The sequence below is a fragment of the Orbicella franksi genome, chromosome 1, assembly GCF_964199315.1.
Source record: "Orbicella franksi chromosome 1, jaOrbFran1.1, whole genome shotgun sequence".
In the NCBI taxonomy this organism is placed as follows: Eukaryota; Metazoa; Cnidaria; class Anthozoa; order Scleractinia; family Merulinidae; genus Orbicella; species Orbicella franksi.
Genome location: NC_138145.1, coordinates 7,843,637 through 7,860,157, shown reverse-complemented (window position 1 = coordinate 7,860,157; position 16,521 = coordinate 7,843,637). Strand labels below are relative to the sequence as shown.

General features: G+C 42.3%; 2 protein-coding genes across 2 annotated transcripts; one reads left to right on the top strand and one right to left on the bottom strand.

Moving 5' to 3' along the window:
• The first annotated feature begins 821 nt into the window (after window positions 1-821).
• LOC145487256 (uncharacterized) lies at window positions 822-6,613 on the top strand. Its single transcript, XM_081465997.1, has 3 exons — window positions 822-1,614; window positions 3,627-3,920; window positions 5,019-6,613. Exons 1-3 carry the CDS (start codon window positions 1,533-1,535, stop codon window positions 5,645-5,647), a joined length of 1,005 nt encoding a protein of 334 aa, XP_081322123.1. The 5' UTR covers window positions 822-1,532; the 3' UTR covers window positions 5,648-6,613.
• Window positions 6,614-15,509: 8,896 nt separating this feature from the next.
• LOC145461172 (uncharacterized) lies at window positions 15,510-16,187 on the bottom strand. The gene has a single exon (XM_081445665.1). It carries the CDS (start codon window positions 16,185-16,187, stop codon window positions 15,510-15,512), a length of 678 nt encoding a protein of 225 aa, XP_081301791.1.
• Between the last annotated feature and the right edge of the window lie 334 nt (window positions 16,188-16,521).

Here is a 16,521-nt window from a genome sequence, read left to right as displayed (position 1 = left end):
CGATCTTGGTGAACATTGGAAATAGACCAAAATTCTGGCATAGCCTGAAGAATTCGATCAACAATTTTCAGCAAGTCAGCAGAGGGGGTACGATTGGGTTGGGGTGGGCAGGGTCGACACCCATTACATCCACACCCTCCACCCTACGCCTCCTCCTCCCCAACCCACCCATCCACATATTTACACTCTACTTAGGCTCCACTCTAATAAACGATTACCTTCTTGATTGGGTTTAGAATAACAAGTTTCTAATTTTGGGTGAAAATTTCTTGCACTTTCCTTGCATGCCAATTATTTGTTCTTAATCAGTAACGGTAGCCGGCGCTACTGGGAAGTTTGAAACCAAATCTTATTTACGTTTACAGGTGCTCCTAGCACTGTCCAAGTTAACAGCGCCTACAAGGAAGCAATTACAACGGACGAAGAACCACTAATCAGATGCCACATGGCCACATGAATCCTCTAGGAATAAATACGTTTGATATACGCTTTATGAAAGCTACAATGACTCTTACTAATGCTCTACCTCAATATGAAACGCCGAACAGCGGACCCTGGGAGAGATTTGAAACAAAATTAAAGAAGTACGCTCAAAGTATGTGCTGATGTGGTACTCGAAGGGGAACCCTCTATCTCCTGACCGGAACATCCAAAAATGGTGTCACTCTCAATGCTAAACGTCGACCTGTTCAAGTTTCAACTATACGACCAACCCACCATACGACAGGTTTTCCAAACGCAGTAAAACTACTACGTTTTGGGAAGTAAAATGCTTCGAATCGTCAAACTGTACGAAAACCGTAGAGACTAAAAATGATCCCGCAGAAGAAAGAGTGAGGGCATGAATCAAGGGTTCATTTTCTCTTGTTACTCTTTAATTACTAGTAAGCATTTAGAATAAATCGTTAGATGAGGTATACTAACATTTTAGGCTACAAACTTTTGTTTGATCTAGATCAAGAGATTATCAAGATAAGAGAGTTTTAAAACTCGCCTAAATGGCTCTAAACCACCTCCAGGAACCCAGAGACATCAAAACAACGCATTGCAAACATAAGGTAAGCCATTTTATTCAAATTATTTTCTACCCGTAGCATTTAGAGTAATTTTCGAAGCATTCTCATACATTGTCTTATAAACGGCTAAAATTGTAACGCAATCGCCAACAGCATAATGTCACGTATTAATCGTATACAACGTCTTGGCCGCCTGTGTTTCTACACCACCAGAATCATTTTGTAATTTCGTTCCTCAACCGGCAAAATCGAGAAAACGCTCAGGCTTTCTTTACCAAGATGACCACATCTTTATGTCTTTAATACCACTTGATTCCCCTCAATGAATCTCACTACATCTTTCACGCTTCAAGTAAATTGACTTGTGGGAGAACACGATACTTGGCTTTTTAAAAGCTTATAACAACACGATGTTGTAAGGGTCTTATACTGGCCTCGTTAGTTTCTCATTGAAATTCCATGACATAATAAAGAACAAACGTCTCGATTCTTAGCACTTTCTAAACCTGCACAGTGATGGAAGGAAAAGTTTTAATTTTCATTATCGCTGCCGTTGTAGTGCCTACGGCTGTATTCTCGAAGGAAACTTGTGGAAAAAGTAAGTGGTAGCTTGTAAACATAGTTTTTTGGAAAAAAACGTTGATAGATAAGAGCGAACCTACAAATCGGTTTACAGCAAATTCCGTGTGCGTTAGCATGTTTACCAACTCCTCATTTCTGTGATAAATCCAACTCTGCTATCTTTATTCCCTTGACTATTAATTAAACCCTATCAACTGCTCGGCCTCGCGATAACAACCGAAAACAGTTGATGAATTAGGTGGGCTATTTTTCACGAGAAATGTTTCCCTTGGTTTTGTTTTAACTTTACTGAAGTGAAATTTTTAATCATGTAAACACAGTAGCAAACCTCGGTAAATGGCGGCAAAATCAAAGTGAGCCAACCTAGGTGGACAGCTAAACGCCTCATCAGGCATGGCGTAGCTCAGTAGCCGAGGAAAAGCAGACGTTGTCGTAAGTACCGGTAAACACCTACGTAGCCCGGGCTGCGCGGCAGATGCCGGCAGGTTTTTTGCGGGAAGAGGCTTAGCAAGAAATCAAAATTTTCTTTCTACTATTCATCTACAAAGCTTTACATTTATGGAGAGTTTGGCTCGACATCACTTAGCTGCCTACAAATTGACAACAACCTGCGGTGGGCATTGGAGTAAAGTCAGAAATTGTATAATTTTCCAATATCTTCTGTGCAACATTTCAGCACTGGCTTTCCGTGGAAACCTAAAACCGCCCGTTGTAAGAGGCCTACTTCAGTTAATTTATAGTTCCGTGTAAACAGCTTCTCTGACAACTACGGTTTAGTTACGAAACCTCGGTAAGCAGTAACCGTAGTGAACCTCTCTCGTGAAAACACGGCATAAGAGGGGAAGCTAGAGTAACCTAATACCTTTGAACAGCTAATATCTCCAACATAAATTGTTGTTCGTAAATTTTAGTTCACGCCTTTGTGACGTCGCACCTAGATTACTGTAACTCACTGTTCTCTGGAGTGCCACAATATCAACTGAACCGCCTACAAAATTTCTTAAGCTGCAGCAAGACTTGTATGCCTAGTGCCCAAATTTGATCATATCACCCCCTACGTATTACCTGTTGAGTTCGGGATAAAGTTTAAGGTTTTAATATTTGTGTTCAAGGCGTTGAACGGTATGGCTCCTCGTTATATCTCAGATCTTATAAGGAAAAAGTCATCTCCTCGAAGCGCTTTGCGATCTAACGATCTCACGTTGTTAGTTATGCCTCAAACGAAGTATAAGACACTGGGTGATCGGGCATTTGCCTATGCTGGGCCATCAATGTGGAACAAGCTACCAAAGCCCATTCAGAAGCCGCCAAACATTTACCCTGTTAAAAAAACAGCTAAAAACATGTTTGTTCAGATAAGCCTACACCATTCAGTGATAAATTTTATTACTTTCATCTATTTTTTTTTATTTGTAATGCTACTTTTTGTATTTTAAATTTTTATAAATATGTATATTTTATATTTTTATATTTTAAAATGTAAAGCGCTTATGAATATTTTATATAATTAGCGCAAAAGAAATTTGATTATTATCATTATTATTGTGAGTGACCTGCGGGAAAAAAGTCAAGTCGCCTTCTCTAAGCCCTATACGATATTAATTCCTTTTAGGGAAAATATAACGGCAAAATCGGCAAAATTGCTTAATTTGCAAAATCTTTTGTCGTTTTCCTATAACGTAAAAAAGAAACACCTTTACAACGCGACTCACTTCTTAGCGTAGCCTAATTTTCTGTACAGAGATAGAATCGAAGAAAAATCGAAAGTTAACAAATTTCCTGGCTTCTGTGGAAACAGAGCAAAGGTCAAGAGATCCCTCCTTGCTTAAGGAAATTGAGGTAATATAGCCTTTGTCTCGCCGAACGGCCACCTGGACCGGCACCAGCGAGCTGGATTGAAGCCTTCCCAGTTTCACTTTGTAGCCTTCGTTTTATCTCAGCAAATCAAATTTAATTTACTTTGTCAATGCCATTTATTGATTGAATTTTTCATTTTTTTTTTTTTTTTTTCACTTTTTCATTTACAAGGATCCCCGCGTAAATGGAAGAGAGTTCGCAGAATGTTGTGGGGCGACCGCGTCTCCCCATTTTTCGCAGGAAACAAGCGTCCTACAGGCCTTTCGAGGATCGCTACTCGTGGAAGGGAAATACAACAGAAGTTACCTAACGATCCTGCTAAAAAGCCTCCTTATTTTGTGTCGTGTTTTGATCTGGATGAAAACACCGCTTTCTATTCAGCGTACAAAGTTACTCCTGAGCAGGCTACAGATCTTGGAAAGTTTAGCATGAACGATATCAAAGTCTACAACTGGAGGAATCCAGGTATTTCCTGTGAAAGTTTTCTTAAGGCCCTGGTCAAACAGACTGTAAGTAGTTGCAAAAAGTCCCAAGTTGAACTTGCGTAGAGACTTGCGTTGGCTGGCCGAAGGGAATCGCAAGTTTCCTCGCAAGTGCACGCCAGCCGGAAAAAAAACTCCTTTTCAAGGCTATGGGCTTAGCACCGCGCCGCAATATCCTGTATCAGGAGCCATAATCGGGGACGGAGGCCGTAAGCGCGCGCCATTTCTAGTATTGGGGCTGTCCCTATGATATGGGACAATTTTTCTATTTTTAGAAGAAATTGCGCCATCGCATGCGGCACACGCGCGTACATGCTGCGTGGATTTTTGCGGATGTAGCACGGGGTAAAAGGCGTCCAAAATTCCCGAAATTTGTTATATTTTTGGTCCACAACTCAACTCGTTTATGTCTATTGGAATTTTGCTTAAATATTACCGTCGTAAGCTGCTCCAGTTTGAGTGAAGAAAGACGGAGTCGAATTTAGATTTGTCCCGCTTTATATCACTAACCAAGTTCGGTTTCCGCTGCTTCTTTTACAAGAACTCCACATTACTCCACTCTAAATTTCACATATAATGAAGATTAACAGCTTTTCCGTAACACCGCGAAAAACTAGTTGCATATATATGGATATAACGGTCTTTTATAACTTCAAAGTTTTCGTCCTCTTACCTCTTACCAGACGCTTGCGGGGATTTCCTTGTCTTTCAGAACAATTTCACGTGCTTGCTAAATGTTCGAACAAATTTGACTGCCTAATTAAGGGGATGCTTTTTCATAAGAAAACTTAAACCATCCCTAAACGTGCAAACAGACTCGATTCGTGCAACGGTGTTCACTTGAAGAACTTGTGATCCTTTGTCATTATATTATATTATATTATTTGTAGAGACTGTATAGTATAGAAATCAAATCTTCGCATTAATTTATTCCCTTTGCCTTCAGAATGGTGTCACAATGACGCCGAAACGTCGGCTATTAAAATATGAGCGAAATCGAATTTTCGACCCTTGCCGCGAAATTAAGAATTTGTCTGATTTTTACAGGCAGGCACTCTTAACGTTATATTTATGTTCACAGATGTCCGTGGCCTGGACGACGCCTACTCTACAGCAATTACGGACACGATTGTAAGTCCGCTAAGCCGAGGACACATGAACCCCTTGACGCTGAATACGTTCGACAAAAGTTTCATGAAAGCTACATTCACTCTTTCCAACGCAGTACCACAGTTTGAGACATCTAACGTCGGACCCTGGCACGCATTTGAGACGCGAATACGTAATTACGCTAAGAATACGTGTGGTCCTCGAGGTGGAACCCTGTATCTTTTAACAGGAAAATCTGACTACGGAGTGCGCATTCAGGGCGGCAGTCCTGTGCAGGACACTACCACAGCTTTGCCTTATCTTAGGGAAAATTTCCCTGGAAATGTAAAACTTGTCACTCCTCGTGCTGTGTGGACAGCAGGCTGCTGTGTCTGGGCAGAACCTGGCAAGTATTTAGGAAAATTGTGGGCAGCGAAGAAAGCGGAGTCCTTTGCGGTCATGAGCAACAACATGGATGACGGCGCCTTGTTGCATCAGACGGAGATGAGCGTTTCTCAGTTAGAAAGGCTCCTTAGACCACCACTCTTGAAGGCGGTAAATTTGTTTCCAGGGAATAAAAAATGTCGACGTGCTGAGAATGATATAGTACTGCCTCAATAGCAAGTCGAAACAGTTTGCGAGTATTTAGTTTGCCAAGTTGGAAGAAGCCGAGCACGAGAGATGAGATAAACCTTAAGGACATGTAAAAGCGGTTCCTCAAGGGATCATTGAACACATTCTACATTTATTAGAATATTTGGTCCTGTTTAAATCGTCATCAGGCATGTTCCCAGGAATAATTCCCATTTTATAATATACTTATTCCATAGTACTCTAATTATAAGCTGCCGGCTTTTCTTGCCGCCAAATCAGCTTATAAAGTTATCGTTTCCAAGACCAGCATGCTTTCCTTTGTCAGAGGAGTAGTAACTGGATGGTCAAGCAAGGTAAAATAAAAAGGAATAATAAGACTAGACGCCTTGATGCGTGTAACCAGGCAGTCGTTATACTGAGAAGCACTAGCCATATTGCAATTGAGTTAAATGTTCTGCATTTGAAGTCGTACGAAGTTCAATCGAATCGATGTGCTCAAGCTATTCCACCTTTGATCACATTTCTTGGAATCGATTGCTTCTTACTCGTTTGCCGGCCTTTAGGGTGTGAAATGAGTCAAGGTCTTAACATCAGCCTATAAACGTTTTAGTCAATTTTCCTTAGCCTTTGTCGTGGTTGTTGTTGTTGTTGTTGTTGTTGTTTTTGCGTTTCTCAAGCAAGCCAGGCATTTTGAATTGCAGAGTTATGGCGATAGCTCCTTTGGTATAACATGATTCTTGATAAATTCACTCGAAACGTTCGCTCGTAAATTGATCTCTTGTAAGGCCTGTAGACCAACCCGTTCCGAAAACGATTAACGTCCTTTAGCGTTGGTCTACCGCGAACGGTGTGTTCGTTTGAATGTGATTTCATCGCCCTAGAAATCATGAAATACGCGCTAACTTTTCACGACGACAACTTCTGTAAACTTCCATATGCTGCACGCATACACAGGTGACGCATGCGCTTTAGAGACCAGACGGCGATTTGTGACTGAACGAGGAAAAAAAAAAAGAGCCGAAGTTTTAACCCAGGCCTCACTGCCTGGGTAAAAAGTGTAAAATTGTTCTAATAGTGAACAGTGCCAACGACGGAAGAGGGTAATAAGAAAACGGGATGCCATTCTCGTGCAAAATAATCCTTTAGACTATCACCCAATAATACATTTGACCGTACGTTTATCTACATTTTTGTCGGATTCGACTAATATCATCTCTTCTTAAAGATATAGTAAAGCTTCATCGGAGGGCAGCTGCCTAACGGGCTACACTCGCCGGTGATTTCGTTTCCGCAAAATGAAGCAGCCAGGAGTGCGACATGCTACTCTTTCAAGAAGATGGCTGGCTGTATACCCCGAGGGCTTCCTCTAAGAAATACAACTAAGGCCAAGTTCAGACGCCGTACTTCACATGAGCCGAATCGAATGCAATTGAGAAAAATCCTTTGTTCTCCCTCATTAGCATTCGATTCGGCTCATGTGAAGTACGGCGTCTGAACTTGGCCTAAGGAGATGATTACCCGAAAGCGACAATACATAACAAAGCGAAGCTATACCAGTCAAACAACGGATCGTTGACCTGACCTTGTACTTTTAAATTGGTTTGCGAGAAGTTATTGATTCATTAGTTCAAGGGAAAAATTAATTGCCCTTCCCAATGCAATTCTCCCAATCCTCATCATCTTCCCACCGTTTCCCCTATATTTTCCAGTCAATGCTGAGCTATAATAAAAACTTTCAAGCTTTTCTTCCCAACCTTCATTCATTCGCTCCAGTGAGGATTTCTGCCATTTGAAATTTTAAACTAACAGCAATTAGCTTGTGGGAGAACATGATAGCCCCACCCACCATGCTAGACACAGTAAGCTATCAATGTTCTTTTCCACGGTACTTAACTGCCTTCGAGATTAAAATGCAACTTGACGAAACAACACATGAAGGTTCGAATGCTCATCAAACATACGTTGAATTTCGAAAACCTTCAATGCAATGAGGGATAACTAAAATGTCGTCGGTTTAATGCTGCATTCCCGTGAAGGCAACTTAGGAGAAAAGTGCTGCACTGGAATTGTTTCATCTTTTGCCTACGAATGAAGAAAACCCACGTCGTTCACATAGCAAAAGCAGTCGTTTCCTGTTTTTATCCACTAGCATGGGGTATAGCAGTAAGAGCCTTTCTAAATTATGATCTGCTTCTAAATTATAATCATCAATCTAAATTATAAATTATGAACATTTTGCGTGCCGATGACAGCAATATTTTTATTTTTTGTGAAGTCTTAGAGGGGCATCCATTTGAAAACCGTGCAGTATTAAAATATGAGTCTACGTCGACCCTGTGAGATTTTGTTCAAATTCTTTTTTTTTTTTTTTTTAATTTGTAATAGCACAAACCAATGCTTACTTATAACACTAACTCTATTTACATTATATTGCTCTAATTATTTACACTATTTAAATTACAATAACTAAACGACTTACATTACTAACAAATACAGTTACACGACTTACACAATTAAGAATACAGTGACGACAAGGGGCAAAGAAAAAAAAAACTGAGAAGAAAACTAGCTAGTTATCATTACAGCTTGAGGTTGTAGTACAGAAACATAAAAAACAGACCAAAGGCATGTGGTACATTAAAGGTAAAATGAGTTATGCATCTGACAGGAGATTAGAAATAGATTAATGGGTAGGAGATAGATAACCCTACAGAAAATATAATCTAAAATATTAATTAAATCCTCATATATCCTGTAAGAGGTTTCTATTTCTTCGTGTCTCCACTTTTTGTTTCTATCTCATATTGTGATTTTAGTGTGCATATGAAAAGCGTAAGATTTGGATGATCATCTTTTGTTTTAGCGAGCCATATGTGATATCGTGCTAAGAGAAAGCAGTAATTTATAAGAAGCGCAAATTGAGAGATATCTGGCCTCAGACCCAAAGCTGTAATATTTGTCAAAGCATAATCTCTAGGAAGTAAATTTAAGTTTTTCAGCCATTCAGTAAGTTTATTCCAAAAGTGAGATGTTTGGCAGCATGACCAAAAAAGATGAATTATTGACTCAGAGGAGGTGTGACAAAAACTGCACTTTTCATCGCCCTGTTCAAATTCTTTGTAGGGCTACATAATAAGGTGTAATGCAATGGGTAGAATATCATCACGACATTCTTTAATGTCTAAGAGATATCGCGGTCAACGCGTTCATGATCGGTTTTAGGTCAAAAATTAACCTTATTTTGACCTAATTTTTGACCAAAATATTTCTAAAAGCATTTAAACTTTCCAGCTCAAAACGCTGGTGTAATTAATATCATGTTATTAAATTGCAATGATATCATTGAGATTTCAAATCACGTGGTGCCCTAATGGAAGTGTTGAGTGGAAAAGATTTTAGGGTAAAGATAAGTTTGCCGATGCGCCGATGCGGCATTGTTTCAAAAGTTTCTTTACCTACTATTTTACGAAGCCTTTATCGGTTAATAAATAAAAGCAAGAAAAAAGTCTGTTAAGTTTAAAACGTTCACGAGATTTTGATGGACAAAAGTATGCTATATTTCAGAGTAGGAAAACAACGCAACGAGTGTCGTAGCATAATGGATAGGTCGGTTGAGTAAGCACCAGATTCCAATCCATATTAACATTTAACTTTTAAAATAGCTGTTAATGTCAGTCAGTTATCTTGTTATAAAGCGCCTTCGCCATAACAGCCTTAAGGCGACGGGGAAGGCAGATAATCAAGGCACACGGAAGTCGCCATGCACATACCTCATCGATCGTCTGCAAGCTTACATTCACGGACAAATTAATCCAGAAAAGGACAAACCTCCGAGCCACTGGTTTCATTTCTGCCCGGCAGGTAGTTTCAATGTCCAAAAACAATTCGTAAGGCTTAAAGATGCAATTATCTTGATAAACGAAGGGCAACTGCACTTTTCCTTCCGGCGACATTTTGTTTGAGACTGGTACCCGTCTTTTTACATGGGAGTCACCCCCTCCACCCCCCCCCCCGAACTTATGTATTACTAAACATTACAGGGATAATAAATCCTGCGGAACAAGTCTACAAACCGACCGATTTCAAGAACAAGAGAGCTCTGAATTTCCCGATCGGGTCGACTAAAATAGAACCGATTGCCTCATTGCTGTGCGCGTTAAAGTTTGTGCTTGAAAAGTTTTGTCTGACTCCCTGAGCGCAACCCCATATCACACAGCAGGGGTATCGATTAACGCTTGATCGAGCTTTCGACTAATCGGAAGTCAGATATGGAGTTAGATGGTTAGAGTTGTACCGAGCACTCAGAAGAATCTCGAGGGACTGAGTTCAGTCAGTATAAAACATGGACTGCGGACTGCGGACTGCGTCCGCGTTTTGTACCTCAGTCCGTGTGTTATACCCAGTCCGTAGTCCGCAGTCCGCGGTCCGTGACTGAACCCAGTCCCTCAAGAATCTCTTACTGTATGTTATATTTTGTGTGCGCATATTTAAGTAGGCTAGCACATTATGCAAATCCAGAAAGCACGCTCATCCGCGTGGTGTGTATGAACAAGCAGAACAAACGTCTTCGACAACGCACCACACCAGATAACTGCTATCTATTTCCGGGTTATGGCTTGTATTTTGCGCTTGGCGTTCTGCCTCAGGTCTCCCTTGTCGCATTTAACCTGAGTATAGCTGTTCCAGTCAAAAAAATGGATAGCTCTGTCCAGCAGATAAATCAGCAAAAAGTGTCAACAAAACCAACTATACTGTCCACTGCGTGGTAATTTATCCGATAGATGGCATTTCGATATAACTACGACAGGTTTACACCAGCACGACCATGAAAATTCATTCAACTCGAGACATTCTGTCTAGTTATAGGTTACCGGAGCAGAACGTCGTTTTCCTTAATTCGTCGAGTGAGAAACCGAAAACAATCGAGAGAGGAAAATGGCTGCGCGAACACCGAGTCTCGCCCCTAGTGTTTGCGCGTCTGTTTTCCTTACCTGTGCCGACATAGAAGGACAGGTCACTCCGTGTCGTTTTGCGGGGTGCTCCCGGCCTTTCATGACTCAAGCTCACACCAGTCCGACTCGACATTTAAGCTATTTGAAGGCTACCAGAATTTACTTAAGAGTAACAGTCCTAATCAATTAAGTGCGATTAAATCCGTTTAAAGATGAGTCATTTCTTAGCCCTTCTTCCTTTGTGAACTTTGTTCTAGTATCCTAGGTAAATGGTTTTGACTTTTTGCTCCTATGATAGAATTTCCCTCAGCTGCATGCAGGTTTGACTGCCATATCTGAACTCACATAGGTCACCTTCGGATTTGGGTGGGGGGAGGGGGGGGTGACCTTATCGCCCGAAAAAAATTACACGATGCACGAAAGCGTGAGTGTTGTTCAAACGCGCTCAAATCGCAGTAAAAACAAGAACGCTCACAATTTACACGTCAACTATGAAACTGTTATCATTCCGAAGACAGTTATTTTGAAATCTCGCATACTCTATGACCTCGATTGACAGCCTAGTAAAATCACAAACTTATAACAGAAAAGAAATTTCTCCGTACGAAAAGTGCAAGAAAATTTTAAAACGGCTCTTTTCAGAGCCACCACAAAAAGTCTTGGTATTCGTTTGCTTTTAATTTTTTTTTTTTTTTCATTGTTTTGTTGTTGGAAATAATATCCATCTCGTGGATACTAATTTATAACAAGTCAAAGGCCAAGAATATATTTTCTAAATTACAATTATTTTCAACTACCATAGCAGCCTCTAGGTTTAGTTTCATTCGTTAATTTGCCCTTTACCAAATCAGGATTAGAGACTGAATGAATTATGACTGAGTGATGAACAGAATAATATTTCTCGATAACGTTTTCCCTCTAGTTAAGAAGGAAAAGGGAGAGAACTTGTGGCAGAACATAACACCCTGTCTTATTTTGGCCACAATACGGTCACATTGCAAGAAGGTTTGGTTATTCATTGTTAATTTGTTGCCACTACATCCCCAAAACAAGTGCAAGGAGGCTGCGTGTACTATTTAAGTAAACAATTAATTATTGACTCTCGTTTCTATGTTGTGAAAACTGAAATTTGTTTTAAATAACGATTTTAAATTTCTCTACGTAGTATTAAAAACGTCGCAATTTCGAAGATGACCTACAGCCATTGCTATGGTTGCACATTTTTAACTCCGTTTTTTCTCTAGATACAATAACCTAAAAGCAATTAACTTTGTTATGTTTTCGAATGAGAAATGCAACTACAACAACACACAAGATGGCGGAACTCAGACTGTATTCTCACGTGTACAAGACTGCGGGCTCACATCCGGGCAATACATAATGAACCATAACACCTCTCCACTGAGATATGTTGTACAAGTAACATAGAAAAACAAAAGAAATAAATAAGAGTTAAGACAGTCCTTGTGAGTCTTCCTGATTGTACAAATAACCTAGCTGCAAGTCAGGCTCAGTTCAAACAACTAAACAAGTTTCTTGAGCAATGTCACGAAACGAAGCAAAGTTTTCTTTTACTTAAGTAATGTCACATCTGTTCAATCAGTCTCTGCGGAGGTGTTATAACACGTGTGGACCTCCGTAGTTCGGGAGCGACAGGAGCTATGGGTGGTGACTCCATCCAGGTCGAGTCTTCTTGAACTGGAACATTAAACTCAGGTGTAACAGTGGTTGGAGAATGTGAGACTTCCACAACAGAACTTGGTTGAAGTACTTCATCCGGAGATGATGTGGGAGGCTCTGCTGGTTTAGCGGTGGGATTGTTCTGAAGAACGTCATCCACATGGCGTCTCCAAATTCGGCCGTCATCCAGTTGGACTTGATAAGAATGTGGGGAACTGTGCTTCAACACTGTACCTGACTGCCATTTCTGCTTTGATAAGTGATCACGTGTCAGAACAGTGTCGCCCACAGACAGTTCTCTAGACTTGGTATGCCTGTCATGGTAAAACTTCATCTTGCCTTGCTGTGTAGCCACGTGACTACTGAGGTCTGGCTTAGTGAGTGACAGCCTTGTTCGTAGCTCTCGCTGCAAGAAAAGCTTGGATGGTGAAGTTCCAGTGGTGGCGTGTGGTGTACTGCGATAAGATAGTAGGAAGTTCTGTATCCTTTGCTGTATAGAGCGAGCAGGATCCGAGGCTGATGAATCCAAGGCGTGCTTGAAGTTCTGAACAAATCTCTCTGCTAATCCATTGGAGGATGGGTGATAAGGGGAGACAAGTACTCGCTGAACACCGTTCTTCTGCAGGAATTCTCCATATTCAGCAGAAGAAAAGGGTGGACCATTGTCGCTTACTACTTGAGTTGGGAGCCCGTATCTTGCGAAGATGCTGCGCAAGGCGTTGGCTGTGCTTTCTGCAGTGGTAGTTTTCATAGGACCAATTATTTCCGGCCATTTAGAGTGTGCATCCACCACGATGAGATAATGATTGGATTGATGAGTAGCAAAATCAATGTGTATACGGTGCCATGGAGCGGTGGGCCATGACCATGGAGATAGTGGTGCAACTGGGGGAGCTTTCCTTGTCTTAATGCACTGTTGGCATCTGCGAGCGGTCTCCTCAATGTCGCTGTCTATTCCTGGCTACTACACATGACTGCGTGCTGTTGCCTTCATGCGTGCGATTCCGGGATGTGCTCTGTGCAGTTCATCCAAGATGGGTTGTCGTAAGGTTGGTGGTACGATGGTTCGCATACCCACATAAGGCAGCCTTGCTCGACGGAGAGCTCGTGTCTGCGATGGAAGTATGGCTTGAGGTTAGGGTCAGTGCAGAAGTTGTTAGGCCAACCATGCTGAGTCAGAGACAAGGCCCTCGCGGTGGTTGGGTTCCTTGCAGTCTCTCTAGCAATATCTGTAGCCGAGATCGGGTGCTTATTCAGCTGCTGGCTGGCTACATGGAATATTTCCTCTTCAGCACTTGCATCCTTCTTGTACCTCAGCGGGAGCCTTGATAGAGCATCAGCACTAGCTACTTCGGCAGAGGGCTTGAACTCGATCTCGTAATGGTAAGAGGATAGCAGGAGTGACCATCGCTGAAGCCTTGCTGCTGCCAACACTGGTGTAGCCGAGTCCGGTGCAAAGATCTTCAGCAGGGGCTTGTGATCAGTTTGAAGTACGAACTTGCGACCAAAGAGATACATGTAATACTTGGTGACTCTGAAGATGATACCAAGACCCTCCTTCTCGATCTGGCTGTAGTTCTTTTCTGAAGAATTCAACGATCTTGATGCATAGGCAATTGGCTTCTCGTCCCCGTTCGAGAAGCGGTGGAGAATGACGGCACCAATGCCATATTGGCTAGCATCGCATTCCAGAACCACTGGTAAGTTGGGGTCATAATGAACCAAAACGTTTGAAGATGTTAGTGAATACTTTGCTTTATTAAAGGCTTCCTCGCATTGGGGGGGCCATATGAATTCTTGATTCCTCTGAAACAGCTGATTGAGAGGTTGGAGAATGGAACTAAGATTGCGAATGAATTTGCCATGGTAATTAACCATACCGCGGAAGGCTCTCAGCTGAGTGGTATTCTCGGGGCGAGGTGCCTGCTTGATGGCTTCTATCTTGTCTTCAGTTGGTGACATACCTTCTGCGGAGATGATACAGCCCATGTAGGTGACCGACTTCTGCATGAACTTACACTTGTTAAGCTGCAGTCTCAGCCCGTAGTCATCCAGGCGTTTTAGAACAAGGTTCAAGTTCATGATGTGTTGTTCATCATCCTTCCCTGTGATAAGGATGTCGTCCTGGATACTTGCTACATTCTCAAGACCCTGGAGGATGATATCCATGGTGCGCTGAAATATACCAGGGGATGAAGCAATACCAAAGGGCAACCTTTTGTAGCGATAGAGACCCCGATGGGTATTGATGATGACATACTGCTGACTATCCGGGTCCAATGGCAGCTGTTGGTATGCACTCTTCAGATCCAATTTGGTGAATCGCTTACCTCCACGCAATTTGACGAAAACGTCCTCAGGTAGTGGGATTGGATACCGTGGAACATTGAGTTGTGGGTTGACAGTTACAGCATAATCACCACATGACCGTGTTGTGCCGTCAGCCTTTGGAACGTGAACCATAGGCGTGGCCCAATCGCTGAACTCTACCCTTTCGACAATGCCTTCGGATTCCAGGCGGCTGTACTCTGCTTCCACTGCTTCTTGAAGGGCGTAGGGTACTGGGCGTGCCTTGCAAAATTTTGGCTGAGCATCATGCTTCATTTCTAGCTTAGCGGTGATACCCTTGATTGTTCCCAGGCCAGGCTGAAACACATTGGGGTGGGACTGAATTGTAGTGTGCAATTTCGACCTCACAGCTTGTGACAGGTCAGAGTCAGAGACACGGATGCTGCATATTTTCTTCCAGTCGAGTTTCACTTGGGTCAGCCAATCTCTCCCAAAAAGGGACGGTCCAGAACCCTCCACGACTAGCAGTGGCAAGGTTGCACTCTGGTCTTGGTACTTGAGGTGCACATGAAATTGACCAGTGACCTGGACTGGATGATCAGTGTAGGTGTGTAGACGAGTGCTGGAAGGTTTGAGAGGAGTTCCCTTGAAATGCTTGTTGAATGTCTCTTGTGAAATGATAGATACTCCGGCCCCAGTGTCTAATTCCATGAAGAGGTTAACTCCATTGAGCTGAACTGGTATTTCAATGCCATTTTTCTCTGTACAGAGGTTGTACAATGAGAACGAAAATGGATCCATTGAATCAGATGCAGAAGTGCCCTGGGGTGGCTCTGGCTCTTCAACCTTGTGAACCTTCGCAGATTTGCTTTTGCATGCCTCAGCAATGTGACCAGATCTTCCACAGGAATGACAAGTATACTGCCTGTATTTACACTGCGATCGTGGATGACCAGATTTCCCACAGCTCAAACATGCTGAAGTGCTGTTGTGTGAGTTGTTTGGAGAGAATTTAACTTGCCTTGGCCCTTGCCAGGAGACTTTGGATGTGTGGGTGGACGGGAGCGTCGGCGGTTTCCTTTGCCGAGTTTGTTTACTGGAGTCGAGCCTTCGTGAGAGAACGCAGCGACATCCTTTTCAGCAGCTTCAAGGCTGAGGACGTTCTTCAGTGCTTCATCAAAATTGTGTTCCTCTGTCAGGAGTTTCTTTTGAATCTCTTTACCTTGAAGTCCACAGACGAGTCGATCGCGCAAGGCCTCGCTGAGGTGAGCACCGAACTGACATGTGTCCGCCAGATGTTTTAGGTTGGCTGCGAACGAAGACACGCTTTCTCCCTCGCGTTGCGTGCAGTTGTGAAATCTGTAGCGCTCAGCAATTACCAGCTTTTTGGGTGCGAAGTGGTCCTTCAGGATAGTTGCCAGCTGAGCGTACGTTTTCTGTGAAGGAGTCGACGGAGAGCATAGGTCCGAAAGGACATCGTAGGCCTTGGCGCCCATAACAGAAATCAGTGTTGCTCGGCGTTTGTGCCTGTCTGTCGAATCTGCTGGAACACCATTCGCGACGAAATACTGTTCCAGTCGCTCCAAATAGCGATCGATGTTCGTTGAGTCTGGATCAAACTCTTCTATTTTACCTAGGCTCGGCATTATCCGGTCCTCGTTGCCAGAATGTTATGTTTTCGAATGAGAAATGCAACTACAACAACACACAAGATGGCGGAACTCAAACTGTATTCTCACGTGTACAAGACTGCGGGTTCACATCCGGGCAATACATAATAGTATGACGTAATGAACCATAACAAACTTGTGGAAGAACATGATACCCCGCCCTAACGAGCTAATGTTACATTCGCTTGTGATTCAAATTCTATTTCTCATAAAGAACATGGCACGCTTGAAGGACGAAATTTTCGTAATTTTATCGTTGTCGTAATCTTTGTGATCCTTTAATTTTTATTATTTTCCTCTTTGCAGTTTT